Source organism: Amphibalanus amphitrite, unplaced genomic scaffold (assembly GCF_019059575.1).
Source record: "Amphibalanus amphitrite isolate SeventyFive unplaced genomic scaffold, NRLGWU_Aamphi_draft 000043F_arrow, whole genome shotgun sequence".
Classification (NCBI taxonomy): Eukaryota; Metazoa; Arthropoda; class Thecostraca; order Balanomorpha; family Balanidae; genus Amphibalanus; species Amphibalanus amphitrite.
The window spans coordinates 1,423,787-1,446,891 of NW_024881539.1; the positions used below are offsets into that span (position 1 = coordinate 1,423,787).

Sequence of the window (23,105 nt, forward strand, 5' to 3'; positions counted from 1 at the left end):
AATATAATAATATATATCAAATGAATATGATATTAACTGTTGCGCCGGTACGGCATGTGGTAAATCTCTTCCCAACCTTCGGCTGTGAAAATGCAATTTTATTCACCTCGGTTTTTGGCTACGGACCTCGTGCCTACCGGCACTCGGTCCTCCGCACAAAAACCTCGGTGAATAAAACGCATTTTCCCAGCCCCGGTCGGGAATATATAATACCTACTGGATTACCCACTGGATATACCTACTGAGGCCTCTTGCACCAAACTACCTAGCTAGGTAAAATCGAAAAACTGGTTTCAGAATAAGCTTATCAAACGGTGGTAAATTTGTTTGCAATAGTTCAATACATAATCCTACAGGTGCTTGGTAAATTTTACCGGCAAATTGTCACATTTGAGTCTTGGATTGGGTACACGATGCAAAATAATCCAAGCATTGGTGCAAGAGGATTTTGGTGCAAGAGGCCTCTGGATTCATCATCGGACTGGGACGTATGATTGCGAACATTCGTTGCAGTAGACTCACGGTCACGTTGATATACCTAACGCGAAAATGCCTGTCGATATTGTCTACTAAAAAATTGAAATCCGTGGCCCCCATAACAGAAAAAAAGACTTAAAGCACAGGGCGACAATATAGGTTGTCGACGACAGGTTAGTTAGATTCTCATCACGTTTTTTTTTCGGAGATTCTTGGCACTTATGTTCTGTATTCGGTGTCAGGAACAAGAGTCGATTTATCTACCAGCGGAGGAGCCGATTATTGGGGGGGACAAAAGATAGTATGTCCCACCCAACATTTTGGTTGGGGGGGACATGTCCCACCCGTCCCCCCCGGTGGCGGAGCCCTTGGGCCGCCCTCTAGCCTCTGTGGCAGCGACTGGGGTGTCCGATAGGCTCGTCATTTATCTCCGTCAGTGGATGAGGTGCTTTGGGGATCGTGTTTCTGAAGACAACAAACATGAACGGAATACAAACACCACACTGAGGTGGGATGGATGACAGAGCCCGGCTGGAAAGACCGCAACCCGTGAGAGGGATACTGAATGTCCAGTTTTCTGCGAACTAACTGAACATGCATAATGCATAATGGTTATGAAAGCAATGGCCAGGAGATCCGAGAGATGAATAGACGGAGCTGGCAAGCAATTAGCGGCAGCAAATAGCAATAGTGGGCATGACAACGAAGTAAGAATTTACGGTGGTAGATTCTGACTCAGCAGTCAGCTGTGTTGTCTCATTCCGGTTTTTCAGATTGTCTATTGTTGCAGTAGCCCACTGCTGTATATAAGAATACCTAGGTCAAGGTTTGGTACTTGACTGTGCAGTGTGCAGGGTTGCAGGGTGCAGGTCAGGGTGCAGGAAGGTGCAATTTTTTTTTGTAAATCAAGTTATACTGCCCTGGGAGAAGCTAAAGTCGTTCAACATTGTGACTCATCCTCGCGTGAAACCATCGGTCTCATCGACTCAGCTCATCGATTGCAAATGAAACAATGCCGCATTCCAATACACTTTATGGCGATAATAAAACAGCGGTTTTCAGCTAGCAAGGCCGGAACATCTAAGGAAAATCATAGACCTTTATACAGTAGGAACAAATGGACATTGGTTCATGCAAAATAAGCAATGACGATCACATATGACTACGATTTTTTACAATAAACAATGTGCACCTAAGCACATATGTCACGCTTTATAAGATCTCTTTCATTCAAATCTATTCGCTTTCCATGCACTCCTAGGTCCGAGGTCCTACTACTCAAGACAATCATAATTCTCAATATTGTCTCATTTTTTTCTGTTCACTGAGAAGGTCGCGGCCTTGACCATGGGACAAGAGCTGTATGACGTATATAGTTCCACATTTTGGTAAGGACAGACTAAGGCAGGATTTTACGTTCGTATAACGATCACACTGCCTGCAATAGTACGGCCACGCAATTACCAACCTCTGCATACAGTATCAGGCTGTCCCGATCTTCATACCTGAATAACGAAAATTCGATAAACAATGCTCAATTCTCAGCCTACGACTCAATAGCTGATAGCATCTGAACCATGCACTGTTTCCGCCCGGCTTTCGCAAACCATTCATGTTCATCACGTTCACGAAGTCTGTCCTGAGCGCACGATGTCAAAGTTGTGGACGAAGCGCAGCATCTCCGGGAAGCCGTGACGGCAGTCGGGGAAGAACCTGGCGCACATATCGGCGCCGAACCTGTTGCCCACGAAGGCGGCGAAGTAGTAGGGCGCCTTCAGGATGCTCATCTCCTCTAGGTGCGCCTCGGAAGGCTGCTGACTGCAAAAAAGAGCGATGGTCACTGATCAGCGAGCAGCCTTGATGGAAAATTGATATATAAGGTAAAACGTCTATAGCGATGCAATACCTACAACCAATGAGCTAAGAAAGTACCAGCTTTCTACATAAAGTTTATGCATAGTTTATCTATTTAACCCGCGCCCCACTGGGGGGGGGGCTATTTATAGCCCCCCCTCCCGTTTTTCTGCAATAACTTCCAAACCGCTTGACGTATCGACGCCAAACTTTCAGTAGCTTCGGCTGCATCAATTTGACACCTTGTGTCAAAATTTGAACTTCGTACCTACCATAGGTCGGCCGGAAATGACGTCAGAGTGACGTCATGTTCGGCCGATTTCGACGCAAAACATTGAACCACGGCAATCGCTCCCAAGAGCTCAGTTTTTAAGCTAGATCCAATTTCTTTGCATGAGAGGACTCAGAATAGACTGCGCTATCAAACTGCTATCTCGGATTTTCGAAATTTTGAAAATTTCGAAAATCCTATATAATAAAATTCAAAATTTATATTTTTACATTTTTTCAAATTTTTTTTTGACTTTTCGAAAAAAAACCGGAATATATGTGATAGAACGCATTATTATGACTAATTATAGCAAGTTTTAGCTAAATATCTTCAAAAATGGCCAAGTTATACGCATTATTGCAAAAAATTAACAATTATTAATTTTTCAAATCAATTTTTTAGCATGAATTTGACATCGTACGCCAATATGAATAGCATCATCGTGTTCCTGAGCTCAAACTGCACCCAATAGACACCTTTTTTGTTGAAAATTTCTAACTTCAAAATTTGACCTTTTTTGACCTGAAAGTGACCTGACCTGAGCTAAATTTGACTCAAAATGACCTCGAATGACACAGACGACATCAAATTCGAAATCTCTGACCTAAATGGACCATAAAACATGTGTCACGTGACCGACGCATGATATAATATTTTCGTGACCTGTGATGACCTGACCTTGACCTGAAAATCAAAGTACAAGTTCGGTACCCTTAGAGTATCTAGAGCATCTGTTCACGAGTGTGTGAACCAAAAATGAGCCTGATCTGACTTGTAAGACGGCGGCCAGAGCCCAAAACGTGAAGAAGCCAAAATGCTAATAATTTTTACTTTGACCTGACCTGTGACGTCATCGGTGACCTCGAGGTCAATGAAATTAGGTTTCGCTCGACAGTTTTTCCGGGGCTATCAGACGCCGTTTGAATTTTGACGATCGGCCCAGTAGTTTCGGAGTTAGGAGGGGGGGGGGGCTATGAATAGCCCCCCCCCCCCCCCAGTAGGGCGTGTTATACGCAGACCCCAGTGGGGCGCGGGTTAATCCGCATAAGACGCAAATATGTATTTTACATACACGGAACTCTTCATACCCTTATCACTCCCTGTATTTAATGTATTCAAAAATTCAAAGCCGGACATGCTCCAGATTTATATGCCGACCAGTGTCTGTGAGCCGCTTCTCTATCCCTTTATCCGTCCGCCACAATTCACGGTCACGGCCAAGTCGTATCAGCGCTCACAATCCGGGAGCGGCTCGTCAGGACCGGTTACAGCGGGCATCAGAGCACACGAGAGGTGAAGAAGATGTATCACGGCAAAGCACAGGCGCACTGGCAGCCTCAGCGCACATACGAGTATGTGAACATTTCATATGATGATTGGTGGCTTTATCGTGATCGACTCGTAACTATTCCGTGACAGTTGGCGATCCCATGACCGACCCGCGCCTGCTCCGTGACTGTTCGTGATCCTGGTCCCACCCATTGACGTTTTATGATTCCTTCACCGATCCGAGCCCTCTCCATGACAATCCGTGATTTCGTGACATCCGTGAAAATACCGTGAATCCGTGGTCACCCTCCGTGACATTGATGCTGGATTTCTGAGCGCGTCCCACCGTAATGCGTGGCCCATGTACCGTGAGAGGGGGAGGGGCTGTGAGCGTGTGAGATGAGTGACGAAACCCCCAGCCAGGTTAGTGGAACGGATTGCCCTGGTAAATCTTGCTACTTCACTGACCCCAACCCGCAGAGATCATCAGCACTACTGGCCGCGAAGGTTATCAGAGCTTAGTGATGTCTGAATGGCGGATCCACTCCAGTGAGTTTGATCGCAATGATCGATGATCATCGCACTGATCGTGTAATGGACTGATGAAGATCGTTTGTGATGACAGGTAACACATTGTGACGGCCGTAAAGCCGCTACCGACACGATCTACTTGCTGATAATTTCCCTTTTTGCCCCGTATCACAGCCAGTAACCATAAGGTCGATACTTACGTGATATACTTATGGACGATGGCCTCCTGCGACGTCATTGTTCGCTGCTGGTGTTTGGCCTCCAGGAGACAGGTAAACTTGGCCACACAGCCGAACTTGTCCGTGTGACCGATCAGTGACCAAACCGACACCTCGTCGTTCTTCCTGGGCGACTGTTCGTGACTCCCGTGATCTCCGTGATCTCCGTGATCGCCGTGATGAGCTCCGTGGTCGCCGTGCGCCCCGTGATCTCCGTGGGCCCCGTGATCTCCGTGATGGTCTCCGTGATGAGCCCCGTGGTCTCCGTGATGATCTCCGTGATGGTCTCCGTGATGGTCTCCGTGGTCGCCGATCTCGTTAAGGTTCCTGCGGCTGCGACTGTGAGTGGCCAACGACCTCCGACTGGCCGTGACCAGAGTAGCTGCAACAACAGATGGTGGCCGGTCAGCGGTCGCCAGTCGGCCCCTCCCCACCAGACAGTCACGGCAGCTGTCACACTCACGGCCACCAGCATCCCTTACCTGACCCGCGCGGCCACAGGCGGTCGGCCGGGGGGTAGCCGCCGCCACAGCAGTGGAGGGGCGCCGCCGCACGCACGTACAAGAGAGAGAGGTGCAACAATGATCAGTGACAGATCATGGCCGCTTGTGGTGGGTACAAAACAAACGCGATTCATCACCTGGGAAGGCTACGTGTGTGACGCGCGTGGAACGTGTCTAAATCCGAGACCGATTGGGCCAAATGTTCACCCCGCCAAGACTGTCCAGTGTCCACTGTCCATGCACTCAAGAATGGTACGCCGATAGGAGTGAGGACCACTGGGCAGATGTGTGACCCGACTGAACAACTTAGTTGGGAATGGATGTTACAATTTATAAACGTGCGCACTTTTAGGACCCAATTACAGGAGGCTCTTCGCCCTCGCTTTCCTCACTCATTCATTGCTCGTCAAAGAGGCGTTGTACAATGCAAGTGTTTTCGCTGACTGTTGATCCTCAACACTGAGAGCTGTTTTGATTCCTTTTAAGCATATTAGGGGAATTGGTCTAAAACAACACCCTGATCATTTCTCCTAATATACCCCAAATACACTTTCTTTGAATATCACTCTGAAATTCTTCTAATATACCCTACACTGAGAACCTTTTTGATTCCTTTTGAGCATATTAGGGGTTTTGGTCTAAAACAACACCCTGATCATTTCTTCGAATATACCCAAACTATACCCTTGTTCTTTAAATAGCTCCCTTGAATTCTTCTAATATACCCTAGTTAGTACCGAAGAGGAAAGGAATATGATTCCTGTTCTATTCCCTGCGATACCCACAGTACACTCCTTTTAACCTACCAAAATACCCTTACATCGAAACCTCTAGTATTCCTTCTAAGCGTATAAGGGGAATATTTTGCAAACTATACTCGCATTATACCACGTAACACTCCCGTATTATTCTGTGATTTCCATCACTGATCTCAATGTATTCTTGCATTAGACCCCACATAAACCCAGAATATTCGTCGTAGAACTTGCTGAGAAACTGTCTCATTACTCTCAGCTCCCTCAACCGATTTCCCTTTATATATCGTAACACATCCAAAACGAGGGTTAAGGTTCTATCCCCAGCAGGGCGCGTATGGCTGAATAGCCCAGCGGGGCGCGGGTTAGTGGTCAGCAACAGTGTTCGCCACGGGCCGGGCCAGCCCAACGGGCCACGGGCCGGGCTGGGCTACGGGCTGGGCCGGGCCCCCAAATATCATTAGTTAACGGGCTATGGATGGGCCGGGCCAAGAACTTTGTGCACTATGGGTTTTGCGACTAATGTCAATTTAAGAAAATTTGGAAACTGATGCAAACAAAACCCACTGGGAAAATACAAAAACTAAACCAAATTTAAGCAATGTGAAAGAAAACCTACTTGATATTGAATTTTGGGAATCTTGAGAATTATCCAATATCACATCATGTCACACATAGGAGGGTTTTCATAAAAATTCCGCAACCAAAAAGATCAGAGAATCTCTAGCATCATTAGTTTGTTAATAAAAGTTAAAATGTAGTCATCAGAACAACTTACTTAGCACTACAACTCCAAAAACTAAGAAGCCACTCAACAATGATGGGCTACAGGGCTACATTAAGTTAACACTTATATATGGCGATAGTGAGACAATTCCAACACAGTCTTTTTTCCTTCACCGACGGCTTTTTAACGAACAGAACCTTAAAAGGATACTCACAAAACACACTGTAAGTAACGAGGAACTCTACAGAGTATTTCGCGATGAAAGCTTCTTTAAATGTCCATAAATTTGTCAAAATAAATCACAACAAACCAGCCCCTTCTCAACAAAATGTGCAATCATGGCGGCGGCGCTATGTTTATGTGGCGGCATCTAGGTAGTATACACAACAGTATATCAAATAAATACGTTTTTTTAGTGAGTATCAAGGTGAAAACAAAATTAAACCAATGAAAAATAAAACCAAAATCACGAAGTCTGAAAACTCGAACGAAAAACAAAACAAAAACTTGATCATATATGTTTTATTATACAATTCGTCAGAATCGCTACCTGCCGCAGCTGCGACAATCAAGAAGTGTTCGCTCATTTTCGATTGATGATGATGATGCGTACAAGTCGCAAAAGTACCCAATGACATTTCAAGCTTACCATGTAACGGAAGTTGGCACAGATTCAGCACAGATTCAGCACAGCACAGATTCGGTAGGGGGAAAAAAGGCCCCGGTAGAGGGAAACCTTTATGACCCGTTTTCCCCTAGAAATGACGTCACAAAGAGGTAAAAATGGGTATCAATCGAAAACTCTCGTTTACCCAGACACAGTCCTGCAGGAAAATTCCACTTTTTCCCCATAGGAAAGTTTTTACGGGAAAATCAAAATTTTGGGTCAATGGGGGGTCCCCCCCGATTTCGTTCAAAATCGGCACACAGGTGCCCCACCACCAGCCGAGAAACTTTCCCCAAAACGGTCCCCGTTGCATTGACGTTTAAGGCCCTTAAAGCCCCGTAAACTCGTAAAAAATTCGTAAATTCGCCCTTGTACGGCCAAAAACGGGGCGCTAGGGTAAAAATGGGTATCAATCGAAAGCTCTCGTTTACCCAGACACAGTCCTGCAGGAAAATTCCACTTTTTCCCCATAGGAAAGTTTTTACGGGAAAATCAAAATTTCGGGTCAATGGGGGGTCCCCCCCGATTTCGTTCAAAATCGGCACACAGGTGCCCCACCACCAGCCGAGAAACTTTCCCCAAAACGGTCCCCGTTGCATTGACGTTTAAGGCCCTTAAAGCCCCGTAAACTCGTAAAAAATCCGTAAATTCGCCCTTGTACGGCCAAAAACGGGGCGCTAGGGTAAAAATGGGTATCAATCGAAAGCTCTCGTTTACCCAGACACAGTCCTGCAGGAAAATTCCACTTTTTCCCCATAGGAAAGTTTTTACGGGAAAATCAAAATTTCGGGTCAATGGGGGGTCCCCCCCGATTTCGTTCAAAATCGGCACACAGGTGCCCCACCACCAGCCGAGAAACTTTCCCCAAAACGGTCCCCGTTGCATTGACGTTTAAGGCCCGTAAAGCCCCCTAGACTCGTAAAATATCCGTAAAATCGCCTTTGTACGGACAAAAAAGTGGTGCTATGGTAAAAATGGGTATCAATCGAAAGCTCTCGTTTACCCAGACACAGTCCTGCAGGAAAATTCCACTTTTTCCCATAGGAAAGTTTTTACGGGAAAATCAAAATTTTGGGTCAATGGGGGGTCCCCCCCGATTTCGTTCAAAATCGGCACACAGGTGCCCCACCACCAGCCGAGAAACTTTCCCCAAAACGGTCCCCGTTGCATTGACGTTTAAGGCCCTTAAAGCCCCGTAAACTCGTAAAAAATCCGTAAATTCGCCCTTGTACGGCCAAAAACGGGGCGCTAGGGTAAAAATGGGTATCAATCAAAAGCTCTCGTTTACCCAGACACAGTCCTGCAGGAAAATTCCACTTTTTCCCCATAGGAAAGTTTTTACGGGAAAATCAAAATTTCGGGTCAATGGGGGGTCCCCCCCGATTTCGTTCAAAATCGGCACACAGGTGCCCCACCACCAGCCGAGAAACTTTCCCCAAAACGGTCCCCGTTGCATTGACGTTTAAGGCCCTTAAAGCCCCGTAAACTCGTAAAAAATCCGTAAATTCGCCCTTGTACGGCCAAAAACGGGGCGCTAAAGTAAAAATGGGTATCAATCGAAAGCTCTCGTTTACCCAGACACAGTCCTGCAGGAAAATTCCACTTTTTCCCCATAGGAAAGTTTTTACGGGAAAATCAAAATTTCGGGTCAATGGGGGGTCCCCCCCGATTTCGTTCAAAATCGGCACACAGGTGCCCCACCACCAGCCGAGAAACTTTCCCCAAAACGGTCCCCGTTGCATTGACGTTTAAGGCCCTTAAAGCCCCGTAAACTCGTAAAAAATCCGTAAATTCGCCCTTGTACGGCCAAAAACGGGGCGCTAAGGTAAAAATGGGTATCAATCGAAAGCTCTCGTTTACCCAGACACAGTCCTGCAGGAAAATTCCACTTTTTCCCCATAGGAAAGTTTTTACGGGAAAATCAAAATTTCGGGTCAATGGGGGGTCCCCCCCCGATTTCGTTCAAAATCGGCACACAGGTGCCCCACCACCAGCCGAGAAACTTTCCCCAAAACGGTCCCCGTTGCATTGACGTTTAAGGCCCTTAAAGCCCCGTAAACTCGTAAAAAATCCGTAAATTCAGCCCTTGTACGGCCAAAAACGGGGCGCTAAGGTAAAAATGGGTATCAATCGAAAGCTCTCGTTTACCCAGACACAGTCCTGCAGGAAAATTCCACTTTTTCCCATAGGAAAGTTTTTACGGGAAAATCAAAATTTCGGGTCAATGGGGGGTCCCCCCGATTTCGTTCAAAATCGGCACACAGGTGCCCCACCACCAGCCGAGAAACTTTCCCCAAAACGGTCCCCGTTGCATTGACGTTTAAGGCCCGTAAAGCCCCCTAGACTCGTAAAATATCCGTAAAATCGCCTTTGTACGGACAAAAAAGTGGTGCTATGGTAAAAATTGGTATCAATCGAAAGCTCTCGTTTACCCAGACACAGTCCTGCAGGAAAATTCCACTTTTTCCCATAGGAAAGTTTTTACGGGAAAATCAAAATTTTGGGTCAATGGGGGGTCCCCCCCCGATTTCGTTCAAAATCGGCACACAGGTGCCCCACCACCAGCCGAGAAACTTTCCCCAAAACGGTCCCCGTTGCATTGACGTTTAAGGCCCTTAAAGCCCCGTAAACTCGTAAAAAATCCGTAAATTCGCCCTTGTACGGCCAAAAACGGGGCGCTAGGGTAAAAATGGGTATCTATCGAAAGCTCTCGTTTACCCAGACACAGTCCTGCAGGAAAATTCCACTTTTTTCCCATAGGAAAGTTTTTACGGGAAAATCAAAATTTTGGGTCAATGGGGGGTCCCCCCCGATTTCGTTCAAAATCGGCACACAGGTGCCCCACCACCAGCCGAGAAACTTTCCCCAAAACGGTCCCCGTTGCATTGACGTTTAAGGCCCGTAAAGCCCCCTAGACTCGTAAAATATCCGTAAAATCGCCTTTGTACGGACAAAAAAGTGGTGCTATGGTAAAATTGGGTATCAATCGAAAGCTCTCGTTTACCCAGACACAGTCCTGCAGGAAAATTCCACTTTTTTCCCATAGGAAAGTTTTTACGGGAAAATCAAAATTTTGGGTCAATGGGGGGTCCCCCCCGATTTCGTTAAAAATCGGCACACAGGTGCCCCACCACCAGCCGAGAAACTTTCCCCAAAACGGTCCCCGTTGCATTGACGTTTAAGGCCCTTAAAGCCCCGTAAACTCGTAAAAAATCCGTAAATTCGCCCTTGTACGGCCAAAAACGGGGCGCTAGGGTAAAAATGGGTATCAATCGAAAGCTCTCGTTTACCCAGACACAGTCCTGCAGGAAAATTTCACTTTTTCCCCATAGGAAAGTTTTTATTTTCCCGTAAAAACTTTCCTATGGGGAAAAAGTGAAATTTTCCTGCAGGACTGTGTCTGGGTAAACGAGAGCTTTCGATTGATACCCATTTTTACCATAGCACCACTTTTTTGTCCGTACAAAGGCGATTTTACGGATATTTTACGAGTCTAGGGGGCTTTACGGGCCTTAAACGTCAATGCAACGGGGACCGTTTTGGGGAAAGTTTCTCGGCTGGTGGTGGGGCACCTGTGTGCCGATTTAAAACGAAATCGGGGGGGACCCCCCATTGACCCGAAATTTTGATTTTCCCTTAAAAACTTTCCTATGGGGAAAAAGTGAAATTTTCCTGCAGGACTGTGTCTGGGTAAACGAGAGCTTTCGATTGATACCCATTTTTACCCTAGCGCCCCGTTTTTGGCCGTACAAGGGCGAATTTACGGATTTTTTACGAGTTTACGGGGCTTTAAGGGCCTTAAACGTCAATGCAACGGGGACCGTTTTGGGGAAAGTTTCTCGGCTGGTGGTGGGGCACCTGTGTTCCGATTTTGAACGAAATCGGGGGGGACCCCCCATTGACCCGAAATTTTGATTTTCCCGTAAAAACTTTCCTATGGGGAAAAAGTGGAATTTTCCTGCAGGACTGTGTCTGGATAAACGAGAGCTTTCGATTGATACCCATTTTCACCATAGCGCCCCGTTTTTGGCCGTACAAGGGCGAATTTACGGATTTTTTACGAGTTTACGGGGCTTTAAGGGCCTTAAACGTCAATGCAACGGGGACCGTTTTGGGGAAAGTTTCTCGGCTGGTGGTGGGGCACCTGTGTGCCGATTTTGAACGAAATCGGGGGGGACCCCCCATTGACCCAAAATTTTGATTTTCCCGTAAAAACTTTCCTATGGGAAAAAAGTGGAATTTTCCTGCAGGACTGTGTCTGGGTAAACGAGAGCTTTCGATTGATACCCATTTTTACCATAGCACCACTTTTTTGTCCGTACAAAGGCGATTTTACGGATATTTTACGAGTCTAGGGGGCTTTACGGGCCTTAAACGTCAATGCAACGGGGACCGTTTTGGGGAAAGTTTCTCGGCTGGTGGTGGGGCACCTGTGTGCCGATTTTGAACGAAATCGGGGGGGACCCCCCATTGACCCGAAATTTTGATTTTCCCGTAAAAACTTTCCTATGGGAAAAAGTGGAATTTTCCTGCAGGACTGTGTCTGGGTAAACGAGAGCTTTCGATTGATACCCATTTTTACCATAGCACCACTTTTTTGTCCGTACAAAGGCGATTTTACGGATTTTTTACGAGTTTACGGGGCTTTAAGGGCCTTAAACGTCAATGCAACGGGGACCGTTTTGGGGAAAGTTTCTCGGCTGGTGGTGGGGCACCTGTGTGCCGATTTTGAACGAAATCGGGGGGGACCCCCCATTGACCCAAAATTTTGATTTTCCCGTAAAAACTTTCCTATGGGAAAAAAGTGGAATTTTCCTGCGGGACTGTGTCTGGGTAAACGAGAGCTTTCGATTGATACCCATTTTTACCTCTTTGTGACGTCATTTCTAGGGGAAAACGGGTCATAAAGGTTTCCCTCTACCGGGGCCTTTTTTCCCCCTACCGAATCTGTGCTGTGCTGAATCTGTGCTGAATCTGTGCCAACTTCCGTTACATCAAGCTTACCATGTTTTCTGCTTACGCTGCTAGCGATATCCATATCTTGAAAAGAGCCTAACATAAAATAGCAAGGAAAGTAAGGTCGCCGCCCTCCTCGCGAGGCCGGTAACGTAAGTTAGGGCCACTAAAAAAAAAAAAAAAAAAAAAAAAAAAAAAAAAATGCAGATAGTTGTCCACAGAGATTCGGTTGACACGTGGGCATGAATTGAAAATAGATTAAATCAGTTTTGCTGATAAATGGATGGATTTTCTCTTTTTTTGGAAGACAGTGCTAAAGTTAGTGTCACCTATTTTGTATGCTTTCTCAGGCTTTTGATATTGCAGCATCTATGGAGTGAATTTAACAGCAAGGTCAATCCCAGACAGATTCATCAATTCCCATAAGTCAAGCTTTTTTTCTGCTGGTAAGTGCTGGGAAGTATAGAGTATGTTGCAAATACTTCCTTCAAGTATGCATTAGAGTCACCAATTATTAATGATAATGTTCACACACATCAGCTTGCAAGATAACTTTACTCATAGAATGTAGTTAATATAATCATGTAAACTTTTTATAGGTGTGTAATCATGACCTAATTGACTGAGGTGCTTGCTGTTACTGTTAAAATTTGTGCCATAGGTGCTTGAAATGATTATATTCATTGAAAAGAAGGGAGTCATGATTGCCATGTTAATATTCATGCAATTTGAATTGTTCTCAAAATAGTGTAATCAATCATGCTTATTATAGCCATAGACTAAGACAATAACTAGATTGCTATTTTTGACGGGCCGGGCCGGGCTGGGCTTGGAATATTTGCCAAGAGCGGGCTACGGGCTGGGCCGGGCTCTGAACCCATGGGCCCGGGCCGGGCTGGGCTGGGGATTTTGGGGCCCGTGGCGAACACTGGTCAGCAACACGTCCAGGGAGCGACTGCCCGTCCTCCTCGCCCGCCCGGCCGGCCAGTCCCGGCCCGCAGACCGGTCACCGCCGGAGGCGCCGAGCGGCACAGGTACGGTATCTGACAGTAGCGGCAGAGACTGTACACTAGGGTATATTAGAAGAATTCAAGGGAGGTATTTAAAGAATGAGGGTATAGTTTGGGTACGTTCGAAGAAAATGATCAGGGTGTTGTTTTAGACCAAAACCCCTGATATGCTTAAAAGGAATCATTTGAGGAATCATTTGAGTATCTTAAGGGCATTCCGCCAGGAAAACGGCAGAGTTATAGGAGCATGACACACCATGATCAAAGGGAATAGAGAATCGTTTTGGTTGTCAGTGAAATTTGATATCAAAGGTATGGTGAGAAGTCAGGCTGTTCGCTGGAAGACGGCAGCGACAGTGTTTAATGGTCATTTATATACGGTCTTCTTGTCTAACATTTAAAAAGTATGTAGGGAACAGGCTGCCGTTATACAGAACCTTCCCTCAAATGCTCCATCGGCCAGTCGTAACATCCATGATTTCCATTTTTATCGTGGGAGTAGTACACCATTAACCGCTGCTCTAGCTAGGTACGGACCCGTCTGGCTACTCTGTCCAGAGTAGTCTGTCTAGGTAGGCATTCCGTCTAGACACAACATACAAGTCTGCTTGGTTTCGAGTATGCTGTAAGGGTGCTCACTGCTCACCATGGTTGATCGTTAGGACATTTGACCATTCAACCATCGTTTGAGCTGGCATGCTACACAAGCACAACACACAAAAAGTAATTTGAGGCACACTCAATGATTTTTGCAACACCACTAGTATTACATCATCTATTCGTGCAACAGATGGTCCTCACCGTTTATATAGTGACCTAGTCACTAGTCAGGTCGAACAAATCTGGCAAATCACTGCCACCATTGACTATACACCAGACCGAAAGGCAGCTGTCCGCTACGGCCCGAGGCCGCCTGATTTGGGCTGTGGGACATTCCTCTGACGTCATCACTCAGGGAGGCCTATGGCGCAAGCGCCGCACCTTGCATTATACACATGCCAGTTCTGAGTGCCCAGAAGTGCTCCTGCGTGACTGCGTCCCGACCGATCGGGCACAGAACTTCTCGTAAGTACGTCTCGGTTTAGCTCGGAGGTGTCACACAATCGCTTCCTACCGATCAATTTCATGCTACAGTACATGAAATTAGACATATTGTAAAATTAGACATATTCGCCGACGAAGCACACCTCATTCCACGACAAGACTCGGTGGCAATCCGAAAAAAAAATCATTCAAACATTTTTTGACTAGCAATATTTGAGACTGCACCCATAAAATATTTTAAGGGGGGCATAATTAGTGTTGTGGGCATAATTAGTGTTGTTATTCACGTAAAGATAAGAAATACAAAATAATTCCCAGCCAAATCACATAGCTCGGCGCTTCCTCCGAACAGAAGTATACCTAAAATTACTACGTCAGGGTGCAATTTCGCAAGACGACCACCCGAGAGCTACCTGGGATGCCTGTGATTTTGGGGCGGCACTCACATCACACGTGCGGTACGCATCTCAAGAAACTATAGACAGCTCACCGTGTGAACTATTGCGTCAGAGACCGAACAGTCAGCCATCGATCAAAGAAGGACTAAAAATTGCGCACTGTCACGTAATAGCACATATTGTGTCAGTGTTCCGCTCCAAACAGTCCACAAATGATGGCAATTAGCAATGTGACGTCAACCCCCAGCCATCATTCGGCGATAAAAAAGACGGTAGCCAAAATATCAAATGGTTTATTAGATCCCTCATCGCTTGAAGTCCTTCTCCTTCTTCATTCAAGCTTAAAACGACTCCTCTGCTTCATAACGTGATTTTTAATCTAATCTCTGATCATCTGAGTCCATTAGACCCGAATTGTTAGCATTATTTTATCGACTACTAGGCGGCACGTACTCTTGAGCGTTGAGCATACCATACCTACAACCACGGGACGTAGCCTTTGCGTTACTACATCTCGGCAATACAGCTCCACATTTCAACCGACGGCCTTCACGGAACATTAAATCTGACGGACAACAACAATGGGCGGCGATGGACGGCGGACGGTGGATAGTGGACGGCAGACGGTGGACGGTGGACCGTGTACGGTGGACGGTGGACGGTGGACGGTGGATGGTGGGCTTTGGACGGTGGACAGCGGACGGTGGACGGTGAACGGTGGGATGTGGGTGGATGGTGGGCTTTGGGCAGTGTGTAGTTGTACAGAGGACGGTGGACGGCATCCATGATAGGGGGTGATGGAATCCAGAAGACGATTGGATGGACGGTGGACTGTGGCGATTGACGATATGTTGGGCGGTGTGAGGTTGTAGGTGATGGAGGACAATTGTTGGTAGATCGCGGTCGGCAGCCATTGTCATTCGGAGCTAAGAGTAGGACGGCCAGCTAGGCTCTCGGTCGATATTAGCCGTTTTCACGACGGCCATCTGGTACACATTTGGTGCACATCTGGTGCAAATTAGGTGCAAATTTGGTCAAATTAGGTTCAGTGTGTCTCTTAGTAGCTATCAGCTAGGGTTGCACTAATTGTTTATATGCCTGCTTTGTCATATTATCAGAGAGTATCATCGATTAAAACACTGAAATAAAATCATAAAATAAAGATATTTGCTGTAAAAGAGATTAGGTGCAGATTTAGTCAAATTACTCGCCGGATAGCCCGTCGTGAAAACGGCTATTACTGGGAGTAATTGACTGCTGATGTAGAATTATATATGCGTACATTCCGACGTGGCTGCATCACCGGACCAATTCCTGGCACACTCATCTAACCAGCATTTGGTTACATATTTGCCGACTGCGGTTATCTAATTGGTGGGAGCACCGGCCGCCAACTGGGTGAGTCTGAGGCTCAGATGGCATTGTTTGGGGCTAAAGGGGTGGCCTGAGGTGACGCTTCATGCGGTTTTTGTGGTTCGGTACGCTCTGAATCTGCTGCTTTGAGGTGCACGATCTACATTGTGTGACTTATGCATTGATCACGTTCATGAACCTACATAGGTCGACCTTGTGACCCATCGCGTTCAGATGCGGCGTGAGAGGTCAGTTGTATGTGTGACCTGGCGGATTAACAATCGGTTGCAGATCGCACCTTTGTGGTCTTACGTGTGAACTGAGTGAGCACCTGAGATGTGAACCACCACAGATAAACGTGAGCAGCGTTTGGCAGGTGATTTGAATGTTTGTCTCGTAAAGTGGGATTTCTTTGCAACACTACACGAATGTAGGCATATGTATGCCATTATCAGCAGCGGAATGAAACCAATTTGAAATCATCATCCATTCCATAGGCGATCAAAGGTCCTTTCCTTTCCATTCCGTTCCGATCAAGCGCATAGCGTTTCAATCGCCATATGCCAAAAGATGCCAGAAGGAACAATGACTGCTATTCTCGCCTTGAACATATGCAGAGATGGCCAGCTATTGAGCACAATCCTCTTTGTGAGCAGTAGCAGCCTCCATCGGAGCGCAAGGTAGTAAGTAATAACTCGTCAGGTAGTCTCTCCTCCGACTTACACAATCCGTGGAATCCCAAACACTTCACTAGTAATCTCCTAGACCTAGATGTCTAGTCAAACCATCTCATACCTGAACCTCATCGCCACTTGCGCAATGGCGAGCTGAGATGGTAAACACGGAGTGTTCGGAGTCCCTCACCACCGCATCTGATCGCATCATGGATTACCTCGGACTGTGCCGCAGAAGACACGACCGTCGTGCCTTGGGCTGATGAAGCGTGACCACTGGAAGCGGGGCCTGTCCGATCGGCGTGGCGGTGGGGTGGTCGGCCCGACCCTGACCGAACCCCCCCCCCCCCCTCCCCCTCCTCGGCTCCGATCGGTCAGAGCTTCGAGACAGTCAGCAGCACAATGACAATCTGATGGCGGCAAACCGTCACAGCACGATGATCTCAGCTGTCCAAGAAGTGACGCTGCTGTATTCCAATTCCAACATGCCCGTCACGTAACGAAGGTGACTGATTCGTCACGCTTGTCACGATCGTCACGCCGGTCATCACGATTCGGGGACGGTATAGATGTGCCGCTAAGTCAGGAAGGTCAGAATTTCAATTCAATTATACCGCTCCTTGACCTTCCGGCTATAGAAGCGCAACAGCTGTCTGACATTGACCTATGCGGCAAACATTCCTGAAATGTGTGCTCATTGCTTAGGCAGCAGCAGCTAGCAGCCAAAAATAACCGCAAACACGGCTATTGATATCGATCTCACCGATCCCATTGGTATTCCAGGACACATATTGATCATACCTTGCACCGAAGAGACCACTACCGGCCTTGCATGTCTTTGATGAAGGTTTTATCGTTTGTTTTGTCACTGACTAGCTCATTTGCTGGAAGCCTCTGTGACTAACTAATGAACAAACCAGTCAATTGCGGAAACATCTGCCATGCCATCCAAGGCTACCTGCCTGAAACTATTTGTGGAGAGGTTTGTTCGCTCAAGGACGTTCGGGAAGTTTCCAATGCTAGATAACCAGCCGATGCGGAAGATGAAATTAGCGGCGTTCTGCCGAAGACGCCTCGCCGTATCCTTTTATCACAGGTGAGGCAGCACCAAGGTCGTACCGGCCGTCGCAGAGACTGTTGTCTCCCGCGATAAACTAGCCATACCACCGAGCCGGAGCGGGATCTTTGATGAGTGTACATGCGTAGCATATCGATGGGGTCACCAACAAATGGCACCTGTTTCCTGAAAGACTGGGCTGAGAAGCGGCAGATTTGTGTGTTCCTGTACCCACAAAAATTTTGAGGCATCGGATAGCCGGGATAGCTGCTGTTGGAATACCTACGCATGAGGCTGCAGAACTGTGTGGTTTCACCTCAGCCTAAGACACAAACCTGCTGTCCCAAGAAACGAATATTCTGACTTCCTAGTTTGCCTAAAAATCGTTTTGACTTCTTTTTGCCAGAAATATTTAGTCAATAATTCAATATGTCGAGCTAAAGCACCAACACAACAAATTTTAACCACGTTACTTTTCCAACACATGGTCACGGTGTAAAATGTTTGTGGCAGTGTCAGAGGCCGCATCCATGGGGCTATCATCAATAATTCAAAACTGAACGTCGATTCATTAAAAAGAACGAGTGACGCAGGCTTTTTAAACAATGAACAGATGTGCACATAATAATGAAGTGTAAAATAATAATGTGTCAGAAAGGGTAAAGACGGTCTAAAGACAATTTACTTGCAAAGTTGCTATAGCCAGATGAAGCGACTATTTACCTACCCATGTCATAAATGCGTTGCTGTCATTTAGTATGGTAAAACCTATTATCTTATCCATGGTAAAACCATACACAAAATTTTTGCCGCAACCTGAGAGTTATAACGGTTTTGACTATATATAGAGTATGTCGGTCATCCTTCCTCAACGGCCGCAACAACTGGGAAAGAACATCTAATAGTGGGCGCATTGGTGCGCTATCTCGTTGCTGCTGCGGAGCGAGAATAATGCAGTACTTATCACTACGTCATACAAAAGTAAGCATGTTAGAATCCTAAAGCGTCATTACTTGTTCAATGTTCAAATAATGAGCATATATCTCTTTATGTGAATATGATTTTAAATTTCGTCAGAATGACTTATAAGCATCGATTAGTAATCCCAAGTGATATTTAAAATGCAGGCGGTTGCCCTGAAACGATAATGTTCCATTATACACGTTTGTATATCTCTATGACGTTAGTTATTAGGTATGAGTACTTATATGCGCCAAAATGTAATTTTTTAGCCCCACCGACATCGTATAAATATCCCCGGCTCACCGATCGGCTCCAGATCGAGCTGTTGACGAGCTCCGTCCTGGACCGCCGAGCCAGCCCCGCAGGTCACCACCAGGGTCACGGTGAGGACGAGCAGACACCTCATGTTGTCTGTAGTGCGGGGAGACGGTGCGGGAGACCCGGAGAGCGGCGTAGTCAGCGGCAGACTGGTCGGTCAGAGCTACTCGCCGCCGTCGGAGCGGCCGCCACTGCAGCCCCCCGGCCCCCAGCGAGCGGAGACTGTACGAAGCTGAAGGTCCCCTGTGCTGAGCGTACTTACTTGTCACGAGTTTAGAGAGCCTCCACAAAAACCCAAGACAGAAACCTGCCAAGGCATAAAATTGGTATAAAATCACGGACGTATAAATAAACGTTTATTTATACGTCCGTGTATAAAATGCAAAGTCCAGATGTGTTCGGCATCGCTTTAGGACAAGAAAAACGCAAGCAGTAAATGCTTCTGCGCAGTTGTGTTTTCGGCTAATTTGTATAATGGGATTTTTTAACACTTATAGAGAATGGAATGGCAAACAATAATAAAATTAGGTGAGTACGTGTCCGCTAATGTCATTCGTATCGTTAAAAAACGCTGTTTACGTCTGTGTTGTGAGAAATGTCAGAAATAGCATGAGGTGTGCCTAAATACTATAATTTCAATTTATCAATCCTGCGACAAGTGCATAGGTAGGTATAAGAAAACATTGATAACTGCCTGCCTTCACTCCACATATCTCACTGCAGCCTACCGTTCCCCTTTATTTAACTACTCTTTACAGGCACAGCCAGAAACCTGAAGAGAAAGCTCCAACAAATTATGAGGTCATTTTTTAAACTTACCTGGGTGCAGCTGAAAGACTCATTGCTTCATCACAAAAAAAAATTGAAATATGATTTTTTGAATACCTATTGCCCGACTAGCAAAAACACAATTTAACATTGAAATGTATTGCATTACTTATTTAGTCCTCAACATTTTATTGACCTCCTTATACCTAATTGTCGAAGAAGTTCAGTGAGCGATGCGCGTGCGTGTGTGTGGAGGGGGAGGGAAGGCAGGAGTGCGATTCCCCCTCGCCGTTTCGTCTTTATATGAGCCAGAGCTTCGAAAAAAGCGATCGTGAAGGGCAACGTACATTGTCGCAAATGGTGCCCAATTTTCAGTTTTCAGGTCGACCGGCGACCTTTGTGGCCAGGCCACGGCGAGGCAAAGTCAAGTTCAGTTTTTGGGAACTAATTTGGAAAAATGGTCACAGAGAAACCGTTTTGGTGGAATCCCGTTTCTGTATGTTGCTGCCTTCGCAGTTCGCAGTCCAATAGTACAGTCCACAGCAGAAGTAATGTGGGGTTTCAGTCATGGGTATGTTCTGCTTCTGAAGCTTAGGAACGATTAACCAGACTACAATGAAACTTTGAATGTAGCTTATATGTATCGTCACCCTTGCAGCTGCAACTTTAGCTATTGACATCTTCTTTTCGATCACTCCGCATTAAACAATCGCCAGTCAAAGCCAACCGTTGAGATTGGTAAAACCCTACATTACTTTTATAGCGGTGGGCTGTACCTGTAACTTTTGTCTGCCGTCAATGCTAGTTCAAAGCTGGTCAGGTCAGGCAAATGATCCATGGGGGGGGATTATGCTGCATATCATTCAAATTGACACCTCATTCTACGTAAGTTTATTGGTGGCTATTTCTGTCTGCGAACTCAATATAGAGGAAAGTTAGGTATTGACTAATAAAAGTAAATACTCCGATGACCTCCAAGACCTCTGTGATGCCACATATCACATTCAAAATATAAAATTCAAAGCTAAGCGTGGGACCACGCGAGGAGAGTATGAAACTACGAAGTGCTTGACATTGATTCGAACCTAGTAGTGCGCATGATTAAAAGAGAAGCTTGTCATCAAGCAAGGACCAGTGATAACTTCTTGTTTCTTTCTGTAACTTCCTGTAACTTCTTTTTGCCGGATGATCATTTCGGCATCACTAACTATTTATGGTCCTTCCTGTCTCCTTTCTGGAATTGTGATCTTGCAAAGCATCGCGTGTGGGGAGGAACACACGCTGCTCGTCTGTGGTTTTTCCATTAGTCAGAGTCAGTTTCGGTGGCGGCGAACTGCACCATGATGATGACGTAGGTCAGGATGGTGGAGGAGACGCTGACGATGGTAGACCTCTCCAGCCGGAACAGGCCCAGGTCGCCGAGCGTGTCCAGGTCCTGGACGGCCGCCTCCCGCAGCAGGGCCGCCTGACTCGCCAGCTCGGGACGGCGGCCCTCCAGCTGCAGCAACAGCCGACGGCTTTCAGCTGTCAGCTGCAGCATCCGCTGGCCGGCCTCACAGGGACAGACTAGCGTTACACCCATGATGGCACAGAACAGCACGACCGACACTACATCCGAAGGCGTGACGGGCTCCTGGAACATCGCTATCATCTTCAAGAAGGTGATTACCTCCATGCTGATGCCAAAGAGCATGGAGAGCACCAGCTCAGTCTGCATGCCATCCGTTAGCTGGGCCATGCAGAGTGAGAGCCGGTCTCGAAGCTCGCCGAGGCGCTGCAGCTCCTTCGAGCCACGCTGGGACTGCGGGTCTGCCAGGGCCATGAGTTCGATGTGAATGATCTCGTAACCTGAAGAAATCAGATAGCTTACGAAGAAAAACTTCAACGGAATGAGAAGAGAACAAGCCGTGAACACTGTGTAACCAAGCGCTCCTGCTACTGTTACACTACAGCTCAATACAGTGCTACAGACTTGAGCCGAGTTGGATCCCAGAAAATACATGAAGAGCGTAGCGAGGGTCAAGCCGATGCTGCAGATCCACACCATAACGGCAACTCTTCCTGAGCGGCGACGCACGTCCGGCATCCCTGAGAAATCTCTCAGCTCTGCCAGACATCCACAGCTGTTCCGGATAATCTCAGCGAGACGACGCCTCCCCCAGAGGAGCGTGGCTGTCAGGGCCAGCCAGTGTACCAGCATCGGCGCCCCGAAGAAGTTGGACTGGTAGATGGCCGCGGCGACTGGCTGGCCGATGTCCAGCAAAAATAATCCGGTCCTGAACATCAACATAATCATGCAGAAGGCGGTGGCCGTGTTGATAATATGTAGAACGCCAGCGTATAATAGACTCTTCCAGCCGGGCCCTCCTGATGAGGCGGCCACCTGAAGCAGACGGAGCAGAGAGGCAGCTGCTGGGTGTATCGTGCTGGCCGTCTGAAAAGTAGGTGAACTGGTGCCGTCCTCGGCTCCCGCGCCAGCACCAGCCACAGGAACAATGCGAGCTCTAGTTGGCATCTTTGCACGATGCTAGTGATGGCGTTTGCAGTAACTCGTAAGCTATTGATCCGATTGTTGGTTGATTTGCTTTAGGGAAGTGCCTGTATCTTCCCTATACACTGACAGGTTCCTTGCGCTCCTTTTCTTCGTTTCTTCGGCAGAAGATAATAGTTTGTCTGCAGCCAGCTTCTCTTCAGATAATCACATATGATGCTGCTTAGTGATGGTTGAACACAGAAAACACGCTGGAATTTAGTTTCGAAGGAACACAACTTTCGTTTCTCCGACTCCAACACCACACCTCCGAGGACCGATATTTCGTGGCGTTTCAGTTCGTTGTCAGCGTCCGACTGAACGCCGAAGAGGAACGTCGTGCGCACCACCTACCAGTGACAGCGCCAAAGACTACAAAGAACATGAATGGCAACACGAAAACCTGCGATCAATGCCCCTCTGCGTTCGCTGGGCAAACCACGCTGAGCAAACATACTTCATTCAGAGGTGAAACGCTCAAAGAAGCCGTGGCTTGGCTCGCAAACCCACCGAACGATGTTCAGCGCGGTGATGGACGCGAATTAGTCGGGCTCTTCATCGCTTGTTTGTGAAGCTGATGGTTGATGAATTGCTCGGGGTGAATAGATATAGTCCCCAGTGAAAAGATCCGATACCTATAGTGATGCGCATAGTGAAAGAGCGTTGTATTGATTTTCTTCTATGTTGATTAAATGTACGATGAGGTGCTCTCATTTAATACGTACTCGATATTCGATTACAGGTTTTTCTTCTTAACATTTA

At 46.9% G+C, this 23,105-nt stretch overlaps 1 protein-coding gene across 1 annotated transcript; it reads right to left on the reverse strand.

The window, feature by feature from the left end:
• Nucleotides 1-1,338: 1,338 nt before the first annotated feature.
• LOC122376895 (cation channel sperm-associated protein 1-like) lies at nucleotides 1,339-19,133 on the reverse strand. Its single transcript, XM_043356887.1, has 3 exons — nucleotides 19,031-19,133; nucleotides 4,603-5,002; nucleotides 1,339-2,295 (listed from the first exon to the last, which is right to left on the reverse strand). The coding sequence occupies exons 1-3, from the start codon at nucleotides 19,131-19,133 to the stop codon at nucleotides 2,103-2,105; spliced, it is 696 nt and encodes a 231-aa protein (XP_043212822.1). The 3' UTR covers nucleotides 1,339-2,102.
• Nucleotides 19,134-23,105: the final 3,972 nt, after the last annotated feature.

What these genes read in the sequence shown, in the direction of transcription:
- LOC122376895 (XM_043356887.1), bottom strand. Translation starts at nt 19,133, where the DNA reads ATGAGGTGTCTGCTCGTCCTCACCGTGACCCTGGTGGTGACCTGCGGG. An exon ending in GCTCGATCTGGAGCCGATCG is followed by an intron (nt 5,003 to 19,030) that starts GTGAGCCGGGGA and finishes CTGTTGTTGCAG; the next exon opens with CTACTCTGGTCACGGCCAGT. An exon ending in ATCGTCCATAAGTATATCAC is followed by an intron (nt 2,296 to 4,602) that starts GTAAGTATCGAC and finishes TCTTTTTTGCAG; the next exon opens with TCAGCAGCCTTCCGAGGCGC.